This window comes from Pleurodeles waltl, chromosome 2_1 (genome assembly GCF_031143425.1).
Source record: "Pleurodeles waltl isolate 20211129_DDA chromosome 2_1, aPleWal1.hap1.20221129, whole genome shotgun sequence".
Classification (NCBI taxonomy): domain Eukaryota; kingdom Metazoa; phylum Chordata; class Amphibia; order Caudata; family Salamandridae; genus Pleurodeles; species Pleurodeles waltl.
In genome coordinates this window covers 618,479,898-618,501,735 of record NC_090438.1, presented here as the reverse complement: position 1 = coordinate 618,501,735, position 21,838 = coordinate 618,479,898, and the positions used below count along the sequence as shown (strand labels likewise).

The 21,838-nt window shown below is 42.3% G+C and overlaps 1 protein-coding gene across 1 annotated transcript in view; it reads right to left on the bottom strand.

Annotated features, from left to right (window-relative positions):
• LOC138259058 (mediator of RNA polymerase II transcription subunit 1-like) overlaps positions 1-21,838 on the bottom strand; it is a 582,859-nt gene that overhangs the window by 309,604 nt on the left and 251,417 nt on the right. The window contains exon 6 of the mRNA XM_069206503.1: positions 4,948-4,976. Within this exon, the coding sequence (XP_069062604.1) occupies positions 4,948-4,976 (29 nt within the window). The remainder of the gene's footprint in view (positions 1-4,947; positions 4,977-21,838) is intronic.

The window sequence follows — 21,838 nt, the reverse complement described above, 5'->3', positions numbered from 1 at the left end:
ATAACTCACTATTACCACCAGACATTCTCACTGTGGCGTTTGAGCCTCACAATATTGATTTAGTTGGATTTTTCAATAATGTGATTCAATTTCAGAAAAAAAAAATCCGTCTTTATGAAGATTTATGTAGCAAGGAAAGGATACAAAAGTTTGGGTTGCAAAGACCAGGGTGCTCTAGGAATGATTTTAAGACCTGGTACTAATCACCCAATTTCTGTGGAATCTGTTTAGGTAAAACCTATTTCATTGTTGGAGTCACATTCTACTCCAAGCACTTTGGGTGCACTGTTGGACAAGCACAAGGTGCTTTTCGATGATAAGTTGGGCCTTGTGAAGGGGTTTAAACATGAGATTATTTTTAAAAAGGATGCTGTTCCCATAGTTCATAAAGTGAGGAACACACCCTTGAGCGTGAGGGATCAGTTAAAGGAACATTTGGACAAATTGTGCTTGGAGAAAGTTATCGAGCCTGTTAATTCTGCAGAGTGGGTCTCTCCCATAGTCGTGGCCAAGAAGAAAGATGGATAGATAAGACTTTGTGTGGAGCTAAGGTCACTTAATAACATTTTGGTGGATTGTTTTCCCCTTCCGAAAATACAGATGTTAGCACAGTTAGGTGATGCAAAAGGTTTTTCCATCCTAGACTTACGTGCAGCCTACCATCAAATAGAATTGTGCATGGATTCGAGGAAGTTAACCACATTCAATGCTCCATTTGGGGCATTTTAATTTTTACGATTATCGTTTGGTCTAGCCTCGGCTGCATCAGTATTCCATAGACTTATGTTTCAATTGTTTGGGGAGAATAAGCATGTTCTGGCATATCAGGATGACATTCTTGTATTTACAAAAGATTCACAAAGACATGTGGAAATATTGGATGATGTTTTGAGTGTGTTGGAGAGTCATGGTATGACGATTAAGAGGGAAAAATGCAGTTTAATGAAGTCTGAGGTAGAATATCTAGGCCATGTGGTGTCTGCAACTGGTATCAGACCAAAGGTACAACTGATCGATGCAATCAAGTTAAGCCCTTAACCCAGAGATAAAGGTAAACGCAGGTCTTTTCTTGGCATGTGTGAATATTATTCTAGGTTTATTCCGCATTTTGCATTACAAACTGAACTACATGGAAAACTGCTGAGAAAAGGTGCTGAGTTTGTCTGGGGGGACGAGGAAAGTGAGGCATTTGTTACCCTGAAACATCTCATTGTTGAGACGCCTGGGTTACATTAATTTATGGATGGTGTTAAGCCTATTGTTACGGTGAATGCGAGTGGAATTGAGTTGGGGCTGTTTTATCGCAGGTGATTGATGGAGGAGAATGTACTATAGCATTTGCTTCTAGGTGATTGTCTGAGACTGAACGTAATTATAGTACGATTGAATGTGAAGCTTTGGTGCGTGTGTGGGTGACTAGGCATTTTTTCACTTATTTATGGGGTCGTAATTTTACTCTGATAACAGATCATAAACCTTTGGTATCCTTACTTACGGATAAAGATTTGGGAAAGGCTAGCCCTAGATTAGTTAGATTATTAGCCAGAATTTATGACTCAAAGTTTGAGGTGAAACACGTCTCAGGAACGAGGAACACCAGGGCACACTTTTTTATCCAGATGTCCTTTAAATAGTCTTGAAAATGTTTTGATGGAAGAGTTTGAATGTGTGGCCGGGATGGTGGACGGAGTTGTAGTAACTAACAAAATGATTTCCTTACTTGAGTGACAAAAGGTGTGGACATGGACTCTGTTTTAAACAAATTAAAGACATATATTGTTAAGGGGTGGCCACAAGAAAGGTGTGTTGCTAGGAATGTCAAGTTGTTTCACAAAGTTAAAGATGAGTTGTCCTTAGAAGGTGGGTTAGTGTTACATGGTTGCATGTTAGTTCCTCAGAGCAGTCTCAGAAATAGGTTAATCAACATTGATCCCCAATGTCATACAGGTATAACAAGCACAAAGAAAAGGATTTGTCAGTTTTATTGGTGGCCAGGGATGGATGATGAAATCAATGTGTGGGTTGCTGCCTGTCCATATTGTAATCAGGCTGACAAATCTTTTAGGGACTTTAATACTCCTTTATGTCCGGTTGAGTTGCCAAAGGGTCCTTGGGAGAAGTTAGGATTGGATTTTGTGGGGCCCATGTTGGAGTTGACTGCAAAGATGAGGTATGCCCTTGTTCTGGTTGACTATTATTCTAAATGGGTGGAGTGCAAATTCCTGCGAGAACCTAATACGGAGGTTGTCATTAAATTGCTCTCATCTTTGTTTTATAGAAAAGGTTATCCTCAAACGATAGTCACAGACAACGGTGTACAATTTAAATTGGGTGATATGCAGAAATTTCTTAATTTGCATGGAATTAAACATCTTACTGTGGCTTTGTACAGTCCGCAAGGGAATGGCATGGTTGAGAGAGTGAATAGAATGATTAAAGAGACCATTCAGTTGGCGACTGCTGCTAAAAAAGGAATTGTGGAAATGGTAGATGATAGATTATGGTTTTACCATAACACTCCACATTCTACCACAGGCGCACCACCATTGATTTTGTTGAGGGGCAGGCATTCATCTTGTGATCGTTCTCCCAAGTGGGTATTAGACAAAACCGGAGCTGCTGGCAGGTTACCTGATGCAAGTGTAGCAAGGAACACGGTATTGCAGCATCAAATTAAGAGTAAGATCAGTTATGATGAGCAGCATGAAACGAAGGATAAATCATTCAAAATTGGCGATTTAGTGAAGATAAAAAGGCCTAGAGATGTGAAGAAACGTAATTCTACATTTTTCTCTACCACTAGAGTTTTTTATGGTTTCCAGACACGCTGTTATGGTAGAAAACGGCATATGGTGGAGCAAAAGGAGTGCAGCACTAGTTAATGCTCCAGACATGATTGAGAACAGCAGGGATAACACGTTGTCTCTGTGCCAGTCTGGTCAGGTTTTCAATTGGTGGTTGGGTGAGGGTGGTTTGGAGAATGGTTCGGGGAATGTTGTGAATGATTCCGAGAATCTAGATGTTGTTTATGGCAATCTTGATAATGAAACACGCAGTAGAGTTTTTGGAAGATTAGACTCTGCACAATTGTCACAAACTAAGGATGACAAAATTTCACTTCATGATGATTGCAAATTATTAAGTAGAAGAAACGTCAGGTTGCCAAAACGTTGCAATGATTATATGCTGAATTAAGATATTTTGTGTGTTTGAAACATGGTTGAAAGTATTTTAGTTTTGTTAGTTTTAATTGCTCAATATTCTGTTAATTATTAGTTTAGGTTCTTCTATTTATGTTTTACCTTTATTTCTTTTACAGTTTGATCGGTTTCATTATTCATTGGGGGAGGAGGGGAAATGTGTTATGTTGAACGTTTTAATATTGTTCTATGGAACACGCGTGGCATTTCACTGACGCTGTTCGAGTGACAGCAGTTATTGCCGGACCGGACGACGTACGGTGTGTACACCATGTGCTGTCTTCCATGTGGAATAAAACACATATTTAACAACCTCCTCATGCCCTCGGTGTCTTCCCATGATTAACGCGACAGTTATGCATGACCATTTGCACAAATCCTTCCGCCCCACTGTCTTCTTCACTCCATTTATCTCCAGGCTGCTTCTAGGGGTGACAAGATTGGTAGTCAGCCAGGTTGTTCACTCCAGGGCAGTACACTAGGTCAAACAAATAGGGCTGCAACTGCACTGCCCAATGCGAAGAGCGGGACATGTGGCTTGTGGTCTGTGATGACTTTGAACTGCTGTCCACACAACTACAAATGCAAATGGTGGCATGCCCACTGGATCACCAGCACCTACAGATTGATCTATCTGAGCATATCGAGCCTCAGTACCTGAACAGGCTGTGTTGGCTTACGCAGTGGGAACTCATGACCCTTTACTCTTCTCCTGTAAGACGACATCCCCCAGCCAAATGGGACTAACATCGAAAACAAGTTCTATCTTGCGTCTTAGTATGACATGGTGGTGTCAGTGAGAAATGCGTCCCTCACCTGGAGAAATGTATGTCTGTGCATTTCATCCATTCCCAGGTGTCATCTGACTTTGTCAGGGCTCTAAAGGGTTGGGACAAAGTGGACTGGTTCAGCACGAACCAGCCACAGTAGGCTGCCATGGGCAGTGAGCATTTCCGGTTGCCTTCCTTGACTGCATAGGAGATGGAGAACACATTCCTGTTGTCCTGGTCAATCCCAGGACAGGCTCTTGGGCTGCTCCCTATGGGCTGGTCTACGGGCTCCTCCTCATTAATAGGATAACTGCTGCAAGGTCACCCTCAGCTTGCCATTGTTTGCGGTCCTGTCCGCTTGTTCCGGCACCCTTTGGCAAAGTGATTCAGCCATCCGTCATGAGAGCACACATGCCCTCGAACAGGGCAAACATCTGGTGTTCAAGGCCACAGTCTCTGCATCTGCCCTCCGGTTGTTGCGGAGTGTTGGGGTTCAGCGGGAGAGTGGGTGATCTCTTAATAGCCTCCACCTGCTCCTCTTTCACCCTCACAGCATGAGACACGCTATGTATGGCCACCCCCATCGACAGAACCACATCCAAACTGTCAGTGCAGCTATTTGCCAGCTCATCAGACATTGCCAACACCAGATTAGCATCTAGAGAGATAGCGGGCTGGCGCAGGATGAGCCAACACAGGACTGCTGACTTGCAGACTTGTATCAGCTGTGCCCTGATCTCCTAGGCTTGGTCAGTGTTAATGCATGTGCTCCCCAGTTTCCTGAGGCGTGTGTAGATGTTGATGAATTCATACTCTCGTGTCTGGCCTGTCATAGGTTAAAGACTTGTAGTCTGGGTTTACCTGAGAGTCAAATGGCCTTTTCGAAGCCGCCACTGCGGCATCATTATGACTTTTTTATAAAATGAGGCTGGCAAGACAGATAAACGTGTCTTTAGGTCAGACCTAGAACGGCATACCTTAAGAGATTCAATAATTCTTCACAAACCTAGAAGAGAAGAACACAAAAAAAGAAAAAAGTACAGTGTGAGTACAAGATTAAACCAGCTGCATAAAAATGTTTCACACGGTTAATTAAAAAATTGACAGAAATATGAATCCCTTAAATGCACTGTGACACACAGAATTGAAGATTTATATATTTTAGGAGTAAAGAGAAAAAAAGTATTGTCCAAAAATAGGTGAAGGATTACGTGGTCTAATGTAACTAGAATGAGATACAGGATAATGTACTAAAAAAGCAAACATCTTAGAAAAGGGCATCCTTCCAACCCTCGTTCTACTTTCGAAGTTGGCATTAAAAGGAGCTTGCATCACTTACTATTTCTGCTTGCACAGAAACATTTTGTAAAGCAAAACCTGTTGAACCTTTTACAGGCAGGCAGAGCACAGTCCGTCTGCACACCTTGGAATATGTAAAAACGTCTAATTAGCATGTTATCCTAAATATTCAATGTGTGCAGATTGGAGTGGCACAGTGATAGCACACCTGCTGTATCGGAAGACTCACACAATATCAGGTGCCAGCTGCCACACAATTGCCACCTCCATGGCATAAGAAGCCTCACCCTATTTATGGCCTCCCTACTCCACGTACTTTTTTTTTTTTTTTTTTTTTTTTTAAAGGAACAAACCTCCACTTTTGGCTTTGGGGGTCTGACTGCGAAAAATTAAAAATGAAAACAAAAAAATGCAGGCATTTGAAACATGCTGGCATGGCGCGGCAAGCAGCAGGCATTCCGCATTTTCAATAAATAGTGCTTCCTATGGGTTAGCATTAGCAGCATCACCAAAAAGTCCAAACCCCTTGGGCAAGAATTTAAAGGCCCCTATTATGAGAGATTGGGAAGGTGGTTTGGTAAACCCGTTGGAAACAATATTTCCCGGCAATAACCTAGCTGATCCGTGCTTTCGCACACATTCTCATAACTTTTTTTTTCTCCTTTATGGGCCTTTTCCCTGTGCACATTTCAGACGGTGTGACATGACAAAATTTGCTCTGAAAAAGAACAAAAATGACAGTGCAATTTAAAGAACCGACTTATAAATCTGATGCAAGTTCAAACAACGGTTTCTATTCACACTGGGGCTGCCATGAAGTCCATAGTGAAAGCCTAAATATATGGGCAAGCTTCAACTAGAAAACCAAAAACACTGTCCACTGAGCTCTATCTTACTTTTTAAGTATTGAAACAGGAGTGCCCATACATTGCCCCTCCTAGATACCTGCGGGGAACCATCATCGCTTTACTAGGCACTGCTGGGAGTAGTGAATATAAAGTGCATTTTTGGCGCATCATAATAAACTGGAACCACCTTCTCGATTGGTACCAGTACCTTCTATCCTAGTTTGGTGAACTTACAATAACTAATAAACACACACAAAAGATCAAATCATTTGGCTTGGTTTTAATATAGTTCATACACAGAGAAAATACAGACCACCAGTTCTTAAGCTGCGGTCCTGGGGCACCTGGGGATCAGCTGTGCCTACTCAGAAGATCTGCAACTGCTTAGAAAATTAAATAATATTAATAAAGTGTATATGAATAGGGATCTTTATTACCTGGTGGCTCATTTACAACACACAGTCCACTGACACGATGATAGAAACAATTGGGAAAATAATCTCCTGCATGGTTCATACACGTACCTAACAATCTTGGAGATGCTCATGTGTGGCTCCTAGTTACCAGCCGAATCCCCCTGCCTGATAAGCCCTGGGTGCTGAATATGGGAAGGGGTGGTTAAAAGAGTGCTACAGCATGCACCATATGCTTGTGACATGCCACTCTAGGTGCTGAAACCGTTTGCGAAACTATCTAAAGTGATGTCTATACGATGATGGAGAGATGGAGGCTGTGAACTCCTAGGAGATGAATATCAAGAAGGCCAATTTATTGTATGGGATGACGCACAAGATGTGTTTGGCATATTGGAGATATTGCCCGGGGCAGAGCACAAAGTATTTGAGATGGAGCAAGAGATATGACCTTGTTTTCCTGAGGAATCAGCCCCCTCAGACATGTTGAATGTGTTGCTGGCCATGGTAGGCATATGCAGACTAATTTCCCATCTTTTGAACATACAAAATGTGAGGTGGGATTCTGTTCCACCAGCGACACTATGGTATGGTCCTTGTTCTGTACCGAATATCTGATCTTCCAATGCGATATATGCCTTTTTAGGGTGGAGCGCAAAGCGCTTCGTCCCTGTTGTTATCGCTCTACCGGCTTGTAACCACCCCCATGTCGTGCCCATCAATTTGGTTGGTTCGTCGGCTTACCCTTTACAATTCGCTTGATTTCATTAGTGAAAGGCATGCATATGTCATACCTTTTCCAGTGTTTAGCCCGCCTCATGTGCACCGGCGAACTACTGAAAACATATGAGGCTCCAGGTTTTCCGTATGGTTTCTGGATTACTTTTTCTCTTTAGTTCATAGGCAGCACGATCTCGCTGGGCAGTTGTCGAGCGCTTTGCATGACGTTGACTCAGTTAGATGGATAATTGTACTTTTGCTGGTTACATGAATAATTGCACCTTTGCCGGATACGTGGATAATTGCACTTTTACCAATACATTTCACTGAGAGCAAATTTATGTTTCCTTTTGTGTGTTTGCTTTACCTTAATGGCGGCCGTCGGCTCCCTTATGTGAAACTGTTTTACTTTTCAGTTTATGTGGCAAGAAAAGTCCAGTTAGGAGTCCATAACGCTAATAACTAACTCGAGTAAATGCAAGACACATTGCATTGCAAATGCCTGTTATGAATGGAAAGACCTCCCCCACTTTGTAGTGGCATGCTTCATAATAGGACAGTCCATCCCACCGGGATAAGATTGTACTAACCCCACAGTTTCAACTGTAAGCTCAAGGGAAAGCTAGCTCCTCTAGGGGCAGGGAGATCCAAATAAATTATCTTCTGGTTAGTAGGGCACCAGAATTGTTAGAGTAAAAAGGTTAAAATTACCTTGGTATCTATCCACAGGTTGTGCCTTTATTCTGGGTAATGCTGGGTAGATTAAAAAGAAAATTGTTGCCAACCCCTCATTCTGTTATCGGGGGGGCAAGTGAACAGTGTGCTCAAGATCTGCAATGGATCTCCACACCTTTTTTGAATACCAACATGTTTTGGCCTACTGAGGTACTAGTCTGGATGCCTTCACCTCAAATCTGAAGTCCTCAGGCCTTCTTCAGGGCAGAAATATTGTCCGTGTCCCTACTGGTAAACACATGTTTTAATTTTGTACATGCAGGAAAGGTAAAACTAGTTCTTACCTGGTCCTCTGTGCGTCTCCTAGGGTATAGCTTGCAAGAGATCATCAATACATACATATAGGGGGTCATTATGACCACTGCGGGAGGCTGGCGGTACTTACCGCCACATTATGTCAGTGGCGGAGCCGCAACGGTAATACCGCCAGGCTGCCACCAGCCTGCAGCCTGGCGGTCCCAGCAGTTGTAATCTGCCAGGGCAGCGCTGCAAGCAGCGCTGCCTGGGGGATTACGAATCCCCATCTGCCAGCCTGTCCTTAGTGTAAACACCGCCATGGAAAGGCTGTCGGTATGGGAGACTCGGGGGAGTGGGGGACGGTCTGGGGGCCCCATCGCGCATTCCACTCCCCGAATTACAGGCAGTGGAATGCGCGACGGGTGCTGCTGCACCCGATGCACCTCAACATTGCTGCCGGCTTGATTACGAGCCGGCTTTAATGTTGTGGTGAGTTTTCCGCTGGGCCAGTGGGTGGAAACGCTGTTTCCGTCCCCTGGACCAGCGGAAAAGTCATAATAGGGCGCATGCGTGGCTTCAGCGGGCTTTGAAAAAGACTGCTGAAGTCATAATGAGGGCCATAGTGTATTGCAAAACTAAACAATAACATAAATCTATAGTGTCATGTGGAATAGTCACCCAACGTGATTCACGCTCAAGTTTCATCAAGAACTCAACACTGCACACAGTGTACAAACCAGTGGACTGCATGTTACGCAAACTTGGTGCTAAACATTTCAAGTGACATATGTACCTATACACATGCAACTATATCTGCTCTTATCCTGCAACTGTCAGGGGAATGCCTCAGTCTATAGGAGGGGGAGTCTCCCCTATTGTCTCACACTGTAGGTCAGAACACATCCAGGACATCTTTTGTGTTTTTTCTTAAAGACTTTCAATACAATATGATTACCACACTAATATGGCCAGATAAATCTGATTCTTTGTTGGTTCTATTTCTCTTCCTCCAGCCCCATGCCTAAACAAATCACAGTAGATCTGGGTAGTCAGTGCTGCCAACCCTTTCAGCTGGGTATTTTACTATGGCCAGGTTATCATGCTATTATGCTTGAAGTATGCTTCAAGACGTACTGTCACATCATACATCCACACCCCCATTTCTTCATACCTCCTAGATAGTGTTGTGGAAAATGTAATTGCCTATTGTGAAAATTAGCTACACCAAGCTCTATAACCTTGGGGTACCGGGTAGTATGCTCTGTCAAACTTAAGAAATTGAGCAAGACAATCAGGGTTCGACCATCATAATATCAGACCTCCAGGGCCCACTTAATATAACAAGAGCATTCCACTCTATTTTGTATATCCATAGCAATAGGTTTAAGGAAAATATTAGTTGATGACGGGAGCAGAGTGCCGATCCGTGGAGCATCCCGGGAGATATTCATCAAGCATCTTGTATCATGTTGTTATAAATGTATTTCCTCCACCCAGTTATAAACTCACTGGATCCCGCTGAAATATTGGACCACCATGCATCGCTTGTTAAATCTAAAGGAGCCCACTGACATCCCGCTGTGTCTTTTTGCAGAGTACTGCAAACTAAATAGTTCCAGTCAAGGTATCAACCCCCCTGCCCCTATTTACTTCAATTATATTAAGTATCCTTAAAGGGGAATCAGTTGCACTATCAGTGCGTATTCGACTCTGGGACAATCCTCCAATGGATCAAGAACGTAAGCTGCCTAGGATTATCTTTGAGACCTATTCTAGTATTGGTTGAGATAATCTGGGGGCCAGACCCACGAAACCACAGTTTCAGGGTAAATCTAATAAAGAAAGATTCTACCACGCAAGGACCTGAGTGTTCCAAAAAAATGCTGGGATAAAATACAACAAACACCTAAAAAAGAAAGGGGGGAATCTCCGCATATAGAGACCCCACAGAATAGATATAATCTCAGAAATATACTGATACACGCCAATCTTGTTCCTTTCAGGACTCCCCGCAAAAAATGCAGTGAAAGGTGGGCGGTCAGAGCGAAGAACTGAGTACGTGAAACCGAGATAGGAATCACAAAGCTCAACTGAAGTTTCTGTTAAAAATGAAGAGAAATGTCCCCAACACAAAGCCCAATTTAAAAAGAAAAAAGTGGCAGTAGTTATGATTTGTCATGCCGCTCAAGAGGAGGGCTCTATTGAAGAACAAGACGTGGGCGCTAGCTCTTCTAACAGCGCAGCAGAGGTCACCATAGTTCGCTGGAATCTTCAAGAGCATCTGGAGGTGAAAGCTACTGATGATTTCTTACAAGTTGAAACTGCAGACATGTGTGTCTCCACGCATGACAGGGTGTACAAAGTAATGATACAGTTAGAAGGAGACATTGAACGCACAATTGACGCAATCTTTTGGGACTGCGTTGTTAACATTTATGATATTTTACTGGCCGAAAAAGGATTAGCCACCTGAATTTGTCTGTACTTGCCCATATGGGGAAGAGGTTATCAAACCTTCTTTCTTGCCCCTTGTTCCCGATGAGCTCGAAGAATCCTACGCCATTGATTGGGCATTGGCGTAGGCAGCCGCGTTATACCGCAGTCATGTAGGGTGGGATAAATGTAATTCCAATTAAAAATCAACCCCAACCTCAACCCCAATACCAAATACCCAATAAAACATGATGCTAAAGCACCTGTGAGGGAACTCATCACACAACTAGAGTACCAGGGTGTAATCGAACCCTGTGTCTCACCAATGAATAACCCTCTATTCCCTGTAGCTAAACTGGACCATTCATAAAGAATGGTCTTAGAGTACAGGTACTTAAATAGTCATACATCACATACGCTATACAAAACTCATAGCACGGAACTTACGAACATAGTGCGCATAAAATACAAAACATTGGAAATTTCCAATGGCTTCTTCTGGCAAAATATAGTGCCCAAGAGTAGAGACTTAACAAGTTTCAGAACACTAGGCTCCCAGGAAAAAAATCTGTCATTTACCACAGGGGTACAAGAACAGTCGAGGACTGTTCGCGTCTTGTGTAACTTCAATATTGCACGACATTGACCCTGAAGCATTTTCCTATGGCGATGACATCTACCTTACGGATGATGAATTACTGCAACATGTAAGACAGGTAGCCCGCACTGTTCTTGGATTTGCCGAATTCGTCTATAAATTCGATTTTAGAAAAACAAAAATAGCCTTCCTTAGTGTCCTGTTTCTGGGATACGAATTATCAAGTGAACGAAAGAGCCCAGTGCGAACAATTCTTAGAAAAATGCGCACAGTTACAGCCTCCAAATACCATAAAAAACTCCAATCACTATTGGGTTTTCTAAATGTTGGCACAACATACATTCCAGATTATGCATTACGCATCAAACCTTTATGTGACTGGATATGTCCTGACTTTGCTAATAAATTCTGGACAGTCGAACACACACATTCTCAGAGCATTACAACAAGACATGCTTGCAGCACAACACCTACACACAAAGGACAATAAAAAACATCTAGTCATCAGAGTAATTGCAGGCGCCATTGGTTTCACCTATGTAACATTCAATGAGTGTGAGTCAGGCCCAATTGCACACGTCACATTTGTACTCAACAGCAGAACAACGTTTTGCTCCCACCGAGCAAATCCTCACTGCTGTTCAGATGGCTGTCATTAAAGAAAGACCACTAACCAAGAGGAAACGCATTATTGTTGTATCTCCAATCCCAGCCCTTGAGGCTGTTACCAAAGCTAGCGTTCCAAATGCTAAAGCATTACATCCATGTTGGATCCAATGGGCTTTGACAGCCACTGTTATAGATTATATTTTTGACCCAAAGTTACAAACTCAAGAATTTTTGCAATATGAACTACAATACCCAGTTCCGGCAAATACATTGTTTTTTGATCAAGTTCAAAGAGTCATGTACACTAATGGCTCAGAACAACCTGCAATAGGCACAAAGCATCAATACTCTGCTGCTTGTGCAGTCATAAGCGGCTACATGGAGTATAGTAAATTCTATCCACAACATACCTTTAAGCAAACCCTAGGGGATTGCACTGCACCACTAGCAGAGCTAAAGGTTTAGGTGATGGCACTGGCACATATGGATCCTACACACACCGATTGTCTGTGATTCGTACTATAGTGTCCAGTCCTTCAATGAATATCTGCATTACTGGCGCCAGAATGGGTTCAGAGATTCTAAAGGTAACACCATCAAACAGACTTCTGGGGGAAAGTAGCGGATCTGAAGGAAACGTTCCTGAATGTCCATGTTGTACATACACTTAGACACCAGCACATTGGAATACACGTTGCTGGAAAGACACTAGCTGAGGAAGCAGCCAAATCAGCAGTAGCTATGGCTTCTGTTGCTGCAGTAACTCATTCTAGAACGAAACCGGGCGATGAAATACTGGCTGCTGTACAAGCCTCAGCTGACGGCACACCTCTGCCTAAAGGATATCCCATTAAATATTCCTACTGGATGGGAGGCTTCCTTGATGCAGAAGTGAAAATACCAGGCGTGGGAGTTCGAGTAATCCCCAACAAAGACCTAAGACCAGAGTTGATCAAAGCAGCGCATGAGGGGATTGCTTCTGCCCATGAAGGTGTGACGGCTACAATATCATTGTTGCAGGCTCGTTATTGGTGGCCAGGTGTATATAAACAGACCAAGCAGTATGTCCTTTGTTGTGATATCTGCCAACAAATTGAAGGGTCCACTGTCATACGCCCACCGCAGACACCCCTCCTAATTTCTAACAAATCACTAAAATGTGTGTACTTGGACCATTGTGGTCCCCTGACACCTGATAGTGCATACAAATACATCTTAGTTGCTGTTGACTCTTGCTCCAGATTTCTATGGGTGTGGTCACAGCGCTCGGCTGATGCTCGGACTGTTATTAAAGATTTGCAAGCCTTGTCAGCACATATGCAGTTGCGGCTTTCCACTCAGACCAGGGCCCTGCTTTTGCCTCAAGAGCATTCAGGGACACCCTGGCTTCATTAGGGATCCAACTCCATTACTTATCTCATGTTCATCCCGAGGGAAATAGTGTTGTGGAGCAACAAAACTGAGATTTAAAGCAATCCTTAATAGCCAGCATATTAGGTACAGGTCGTGGTTGGCTTAATAACCTGTATGGAGTCCAGAGAGCACTTAATAATCTGCCTAGAAGGTACCTGGGGGGGGAGGGGGTCATACTTCATACAAGTGCCTGTTTGGAACTCAAATGTATGTTCCAGATCTTGATGGTCCTGGCCTGGAGGCAGCAGAAACAACCTTCGACATAAATGAACGTGTCACTGTCTTGCAGGAATTACAACAGTTCATTGGCGACAACGCTTCTGCCAGTGCTGCCTCCTTAAGAATTAAGGATGCACCAATAACATCTACCGGCTGGATTCCAAAGGTTGTGGATCTAGTACCTGAAAAAGTTGCTGTGAAAAAGAAGTTTGGTGCTTCCTATCGTGCACCAGTTCCAGTCCTGGGAATGCACAGTACCAGAACTGTTATTCTGCGACCCCTGCCTGGTTCTAAAGAAAACCGCTTTTTCTCCATCGACAATGTCAAGTTTCACCATGTGGCCGATTCTGCACAGCAGACCAAGAGGAACAACCAGTAATTTCCGAATCACTCTCACTACTGGTCAAGATGTCCCTCTACAAGTTTTGAGCAGCAACGCTGTGACCTCTCTGAGCTTGGGGAGGGTGGAAAATGATCATGCATTAGTGCCACTAACATCTATTGCAACAAGTAACACAGAAATTGCTGATCAATTTGACTCAACCTCTAACAAACGGATGGTGTCATTTATTATGAACCACCACGGGAGACTTCTACCAGTTCTCCTCCTTCAAATACGACTCCCATTTTTGCACAAACTGCTTCTGGATACTTTGCAGACATTGACACCTTTTCGTACTCCTCGGTCTCTTCTGCATCTGAATTGTCAAAAACACGTAAGCTGATAACTTGGCTCAAAACAAATTATTTTGTTCTCCCATGGAACTATCTGTGTCTTTCCTTGGCCATATAAGCTTGCCTCCTTTGGGCTGGTTTTGTCTTTGTTTTCTTTCTGCTGATGCATGTTCATTACCTTCCTGAACGATCAACAGGTGAACTGGTGGATGAGGTCCTAAAAATTTATTTTTCTTCTCACAAGGTCGGCAGAGACTTGTCTTTCGTGAACATTTCTGCCATACCAATTCCTGATGGGATTGTTTGGGATAAGGTCACATTTGATATATATGGCCCGATGGAGGTCATTCAAATATTATATGTGTTTAAACTTTTTATGAATTATATATTAATACCCGGAGTTGTTTCGGATGACTGGGATGTGAAAACAGTTGATTCTATGATGACTGAGTTACAGTATTTTACTGTATTTTAAAAGTGAGGATGTTTATCAATCCAAAGAAAATTATTGTGACATGTTTTGCTATAATTATTATGGGCATCATTTCATTCAAAGAGCAAGTACCCCAAAGGCTATTTTTAATTACACACAATGGGAACATTGTCCAACTCCACCACAAGGGAGTTCTAAAACATTCTGAAAAATATACATATTTTTCTGAGCACAATGTTAAAAATGTTGAGTTATATTATTTCAAATTGCCATTTATGGAAAATGTACATATATTATTGACAGATATAAAATTCATTTATTTGGATTCCTTTGTTTCCCAGAAGACTATGAATATTGAAGTCAATTGACTTAAGTGTGTGGGAAACAAAAAAAACTGTCAAATAAGGGGAAAGGAAGCTTTGTTTAGAGCATGCTTGATACCTGTTCAAATGATATTTTTTAAATGAAACTGTACAAGTTGTTTAGGTTTAGCAAAGATTAAGGATCTGAATGCGTCCAGTATTCCTGCCCCTGCAAAATTTTACAAATGGCAAAAGTATATAAATGCAACTGAAGATCAGCTCGATGAATGGGTCCAAAATGTCACGTTTAATGCTTCACTTTCACGTCCTGGTGAATGGTTACTGTGGCCAACAGATATCAATGGGTGTCAAACGTTTTGTAAACTCCACGGGTTTTTTGAACAAGTAGGCCTGACCCTTGCTATGTGTCATCTGAGCACACAGGTAGAGTGATGACATACAGTGTAGAGAAACTATGCCAGCAATGGTTGAAGATTTCCTCACTAAATGCTGTGAAAGAATGTAGGTCGGAACAATGTATGTCGGAACAACGCATGCTGGAACCACGCATGCCTGAACAACGCAGTCGGAACAACGACCATGTTGTTACCACTAATGTCTTAACGACTATTTTTCATTGTAAAGGCATTCCCGGTAAAGGCATTAGTGAACGGCATGCATGGTTCCAGCATGCGACCCCCCTCGACCCCCACCCCTAAAACTACCCCAACCTCCCCACCACGCCCCTAAAATTACAGCGACCCCTCCACCCCTGAAACCTAAAACCACAACAACCCCCCCACCCCGCCCCTAAAATTACCGCAACCCCCCAAAAATACTCCAGACCCCCCACCCTGCCCCTAAAACTAAAAATATTAAGGACCCCAACACCCCGCCCCTAAAACTAAAATACCCTGACCCCCCACCCCTAAAACTAAACAACCCAACCCCTCTACCCTGCCCCTAAACCTAAACCCCCGCCCCTGCCCCTAAAACTAAAAATACCCGACCCCCACCCCGCCACTAAAACAGCCCCACTTACCTGATCACGTCCTCCTCCTCCTCAGCCGACTCCCTTCTTCTGTGCCTTAACCACGCATGTGCGTCGTTCAGCATATGTGTACTTAAGGCACCGAACAAGGAAATCGTGGTTAACGAAAGCGTTGTTCTGCTTTCGTTGTCCACGTCTTCGTTGTTCGGGAGTCGTGGTTCAGGCTGCTTCCCAACAAATGGCTAAAAAAAGAAGCAACTTGTGTCTTGTTAAATATTGAGAAACTAGAAAAGTTGCCCTTTACAGTGGCTGAAATACCATCTGCTGACTGGTTAGTACACGGGGTCATCAATTTGTCTATTTCAACACTTCAATTCACATCCTGCTTAAAACACATTCCAGTGGGCAGATATGAAAAGCTAGGAGATAGTTACATACATGAGGTGTGGGAGCTACCCTTTTCGTACACATTTCTCAGTGGCATGAAAGAGGTCTTTCTTAGCGGTAGTAAATGCACGACTTCCGTCAGCCGTTTGATGGTTTGTAAACAGCTGTCCTTGCACGGGCCATGCAATGCTTTGGAAGCAAACTTGGCTTGTTATCTGAAGGGAGTCCCAGTCCCCTTGATTACACTTGCATTTCAGGTGCTCTCGAATGGTAGCTATGTGCTCCTTAATATTGAGAGCTGTTGTGGGATGCGAGCCGGAATAGTTTATGTCGTTTCGGTCTCCAAAATTGTTACATGCCACAGGGATGTACTTTTTCCTCCTACACAACAGAGGGAAGTAGCTGAGTTTTGGCCCCATATCGCTACTTCCAATGTGAATTTTGACAAGTTGAGCAGACTCAAGGCTTTATTGTTTTAAAAAATGTGCTTCAGGTTGCGAGGTCATCTGCAGAGATACAGTCCCTTTTAAGTACTAACTTTCCAAGACACTTTGGTGAACTCGTGGGACAGACATTTAACACGTCCTGTACTACTGGAATCGCAAATTTCTTTAAGGCTGTTGGTTCTGGTTTCATTCACACTTTCTAGTCTATATTTGGCTTAATACCTTCAGCCTTCCACTCAATATTTGAGTATTTTCAGGAGATTTCTGATAACTTTGGCTATAATAATAGGTGGCATCTTGCTATTGCTACTTTTTAATGTGCAATGGCTGTCCCGTTGCAACAATGACTGAAAGCGCTTCCACCAGCACAGCTGTGTTGTGAACACATGATGCAGTACTTTGGAGCATCACTCCTGGAGCAATTGGAGTGCGACTGGTCTCAGGCATTCCGACCGGTTTTGCATTGTGTGTAGCCTGTGTTTCAGTGCCTCTTGTACCCTTTTGAATGTGCACTGAAAGTTTGTCTTTCTACGCAGCACTTGCTTTCATTAGACGCTGATCTGTTTATGTTCTCGCTGAGGGCTCATTACCAGACATGCACGTTGAGGGTGCGTTTGTGACGGCAAGCTGTTTATGAGTTGCCCTTTGTTGATCAAGCAACTCTAGACTCACTGTTGGGCACACTATGGAATGCTGCTGCCTCAGCTGGAGCTCAGGCTATGGAACACAAATGGTCTTTGGTTTTCCTTGGCGATGAACTTCCTACTTTACCACCTGCTGAAGTGGAAGATTTCCTGTCTTCAATTATCCCGGATTCAATTGGAGACTTTAAAAATGACTGACTTTTGAAATTCAGCTTCTTTTTTTACGCCACAATTAACATTTTAAATTGTCCTTTTAATACATGCTCAAGTGTCTTGACTTGTCATTATTGTCATTCACCTATATATGCCTTAGGATGAATTTTAGTAGCTTTTATACATACAATTAGGCTTTCAACCACCTTTGAACTGGCAAGGGGAGGGTGTTGTGTAGCCATTTTAGCTATAGTTTTATATACGTTGTTTTAGCAACCTAGGCCTGCCGCTGTGCACTTTAACCTAGATATATTTTATTTTAACTCCATTGTATTATTTTAACAGCAGCCACATTTGCGGTCTTGTTTTATTTTCTCTATCTAGCTGTTCTTCGCCTAGGTCAGCACTACGTTCTTAAACAAGACATTTCTCTCACTCTGTGCTTTTCTCAAGGCTGCAATAAGATAGGCTGCTGGCAAAAGTGGTACGCTCTGTCTCCAATGTTCACAGAAACATACACACTCTTTCGTGTATATGAAAACACTACTTTGACCCATGTTAGAGGGAGATTCCAGTCAGATGACCACGACTGCATGCAGATTGCTTTGCTGCAGCTGCTTATGTGGACTACAGGCCTCTTGCTCAGGTATGGGGGATGATGTCTTCCCAGGGGGCAACCTGAAGGGCAGAATTAGAGCTTAACATGCTGTGCTCAAACATAGCTTAGGTAGGAACTATGATTAAAAAAAACTTAGTGACAACATGGTAGTGTTATTCTTGTGTTTTACTCTCCTTGTCACAATTTTAATCCTATTGTGCTTCACCATCCTAGTTTTTGCAATACATGCCTTATTATCTAAGATGCAGTTACTTAGATAAAACTCTATTGAACTATACTCTGCCTCCGATTGTCCTTGCGTACATGAGACTAATGTAATTGAGAGAAACGGATGAGATCTGAGTAACCACAATTCCCCTGAGGAGTCATTTATGTAATTCGCCCGGTTGCCCCAATCATCCCTACTCTTGGGTGGAGATGAGACACTGCTAGTAAGCCAGAACAAACCCGGATTAGGCCGACAGGTGTCACATGATGCGGGATCAGACCCAGTCCCCCGAAGTACAGGTGATTCTGCCGCCTGAATCCAGTAGTCTCACTAGGATGATGAGAACCTATTCGACACCAGGAGACAGGGGAAATGTAGTCCCCATATTTCAGGTCTTCCTACTGGCCTCGTGGAAACCAATACTTTGAATTCCTATGAATCGATTTTGTGGAAAGCTTGTTTATAGTTTATCTATCTAAAAGGGCATTGATATAAATCCTTTTTAATCATTTTCGATTTATTAGGTGTACCACAGTGTCAGTCAAGAGGGATAAGTTATTTCTTAATCATAACGTTCCCACATTATTTCTGTTCAGTACATGGTGGCCAATAATATCTAATCGCTGTTGTCTCTACCTTCTATCATTCAATAAAAAAAAACATTGGTAGTTTCGTTAATCCAAAACATATGGGTATAGATTTCCTTTTCTTATTTCTAAAATGATATACTGCAGTCATATCACTTATGACTAGGCCAGAAACAATACCTTTACTATCCCCACATCTTTTTGGTGGTCCATAATATCTAGTTGCCATTGTCTCTTCCTTCTGTCATACAATAGCCTCCCTGATATTTGTAGAATTAAGCTAAATGGCTTGGACTTGATGAAGATTGTAATCACCTTAAACTGTAAGCAACATCAACTGGACTTAATTGAAAAGCCATGCAGGTAGGAAAAGAATTAGATGACCCCCCTACTGGAAGATGGCCAGAATATAAACTTCTTACCAGGATTCTGTTGTGTTATCCTGTATACTTAAAACCTGTGTTCCTTTGAAGTTGGAATTGTTGCTTAACCTCCTGTTGGAATCCGCAGGAGCCTCCAACTCTATAATTTCTTCTTGCGATGGAACCGCCAGCAAAGTGACTCCTGTTTTGCTGGCCCTGTCAGAAAATCTGTATCCGCAAATTTTCAGTAAAATTAGGCCATTTCAATTGATATGGAAGTAGCCGCTTATTTGTTCAACTCGCTGATAAAAAAAAACTACCAAAAAGGAGGCTGTTTGACTCTTGACCTTTCTTAACCTTTAGTTAATTTTCAAAAGTAGATTCTTGCATCACTACTAGGCCATAGCTTAATTTTTATTCCTCAACAAATATATCACCCTTTGAGTCCTAGCAGATAATGTGAAAGCACCAATCTGCATCCACTCAAGCCTTGAAAAAGGACCTGTGACTTCCAATAGTCTTTCCTGGCAGTTTGTTCAACCCCTGTACTCTCTGTTCATGGGGTCCTTTCCAAATTTAGTACATTAGTAAGTAATAAAATCAATTATAGTGATGGAAGTAATTTTATTGGATAAAGGACTTCAGCACTCTGATTGGAGTCTATTCTGATTTACAATGTTCAAAGACTGCCTTAAATCTATGAGAGACATATTGAGCTATATGATTGGAAAGGGCCCATTCAGTATACTTAAGGTGATAATTCAAGGTGGGATCACACGCAGGTTCACTTAAGAAATGAAATACTATATTGTTAGTATAGGTCAGATTAGACTCTTCCCGTGTAACCAAGAGAAACTTTACGCTTCTTCCCTGGAGACCCAGGACAGAAAATATCACCTGGATTGTGGTCATCTTTATCATAACTAGAATCAGAATCACCAATATAATCATCAGTATCATGAAGATGACTACATGAATGGCAAGCACAATTTGTAGGTGAATTTGAAACTTCTCAGCTGAGAGGGCCAACTTCAAGAAAAGCAACATTTTTTGATTTTAGCTCACCCAAACCAAGCTGAGTATTCTGTCCAAAATGACATTTTCTACCCTTTTCTGAACCTAGAATGTCCATAGGGTTAAGTGTATACAACAGTTTTTGCATAGATGCCTCAAGAGTTTTTGAAATATTAGTAATGGAATCTGTTACAGCCTGTTTTACAGAATCCTTGATAAATAAGTTTAAATTTAATCTTAAAATGTGAGGCTCCTTATCCTCACTAAAAACAGGCACCTTCTTTATTCATTTTGAATTCAGTTTCATGAATACGAATAATAATATGGAATTAACTGCTTTAACATGTATTTAATTAGATAGACCGATTTGGGGGTAACAGGTGAAATTATCTTCAATATAAAGAAAGAATTTGAAATAAAATAAAATATTTTCAAAGAGGACAATTAACAGAAGACTCAAATTCGAATGCTGAGATTGCGAAGTGGTGTGGAGCATTGCCAAAGCAGTTTTTCTTGCCGTTAAGAATGCAGTGGTGTAACAAAGGCCCCCATAGCCTCCGCTGTGCCGGGGGGGGGGGGCGGAGGTAGGCCAAGCTCCAGGGGACTCCCTCAGCACATTACCCTGGTATGCAAGCTCTTGAGTGAGACCGAAGTAGGAGCACCCTCCATGTACTTTGCAGGGGGCCCCCTCAAGTTTCATTATGCCACTATGAAAATGGCCATTTTTAAAAGGAAGTGCTTTGAGGGGAGCCGTCAAAATTCTGTTTAATGCGGTCAAAGCCTTGTGAGGAGCACAAATGTAGATAGCAAGTGCGCCACAGCATTAGAAGGTCCTGAGGAGACATTAATTTCCCTCACAGTGTCCACTCCCCCCTCAGAACCTATTTGGGGGGTGGGGTTAATTAAAAACATTGGACAACCTGTGGAAAAAACATTATACCCTTATTAAAAACATTAAAATGAAACAAAAGCAGCACATGAATAACAATAACTGTATAGAAGAGAAATATTACTTATTATAACAGTGAGCAGCAATAAAAAGAGTACTTCTTGTTCCTGGGCAAGGGATTTATACTGCTGATTCATAGGATGGCATTGTGTTATTATGTAGTTCTTTTCTCATGGGAACTGTAGTACAATAATACTTAGCTGCTATTACATTAAAGGTAATGAACAAAATGCATAATATGAGGGCCTGTCTTGTTTTAAGAGTAAATTAAGTAAAAGTAGGACAGTAAGGACAAAAACAAAGCTAAGACCATGAAAAGTGCAGAATAAATAAATAAAATAAGACACTATAGGGGCTGTCCCTACAGGTGTGCCAGTAGAAAAAGTGTGGGCAAGAAGGAACCAGTAAAGGTTTAAGGGTCAGGACAGTGTATGAAGAGTTGCTCTGCTACCAGTGGCTTTACCTACTCCTGCCTACCCTACACACAACAGTGTTCTAACCAAAGCCCTACACATTTTAGCCTCAGTGCTGCCTAGTTGACCACTCACCAGGAGAGTCTCTCACCTCTAATGCT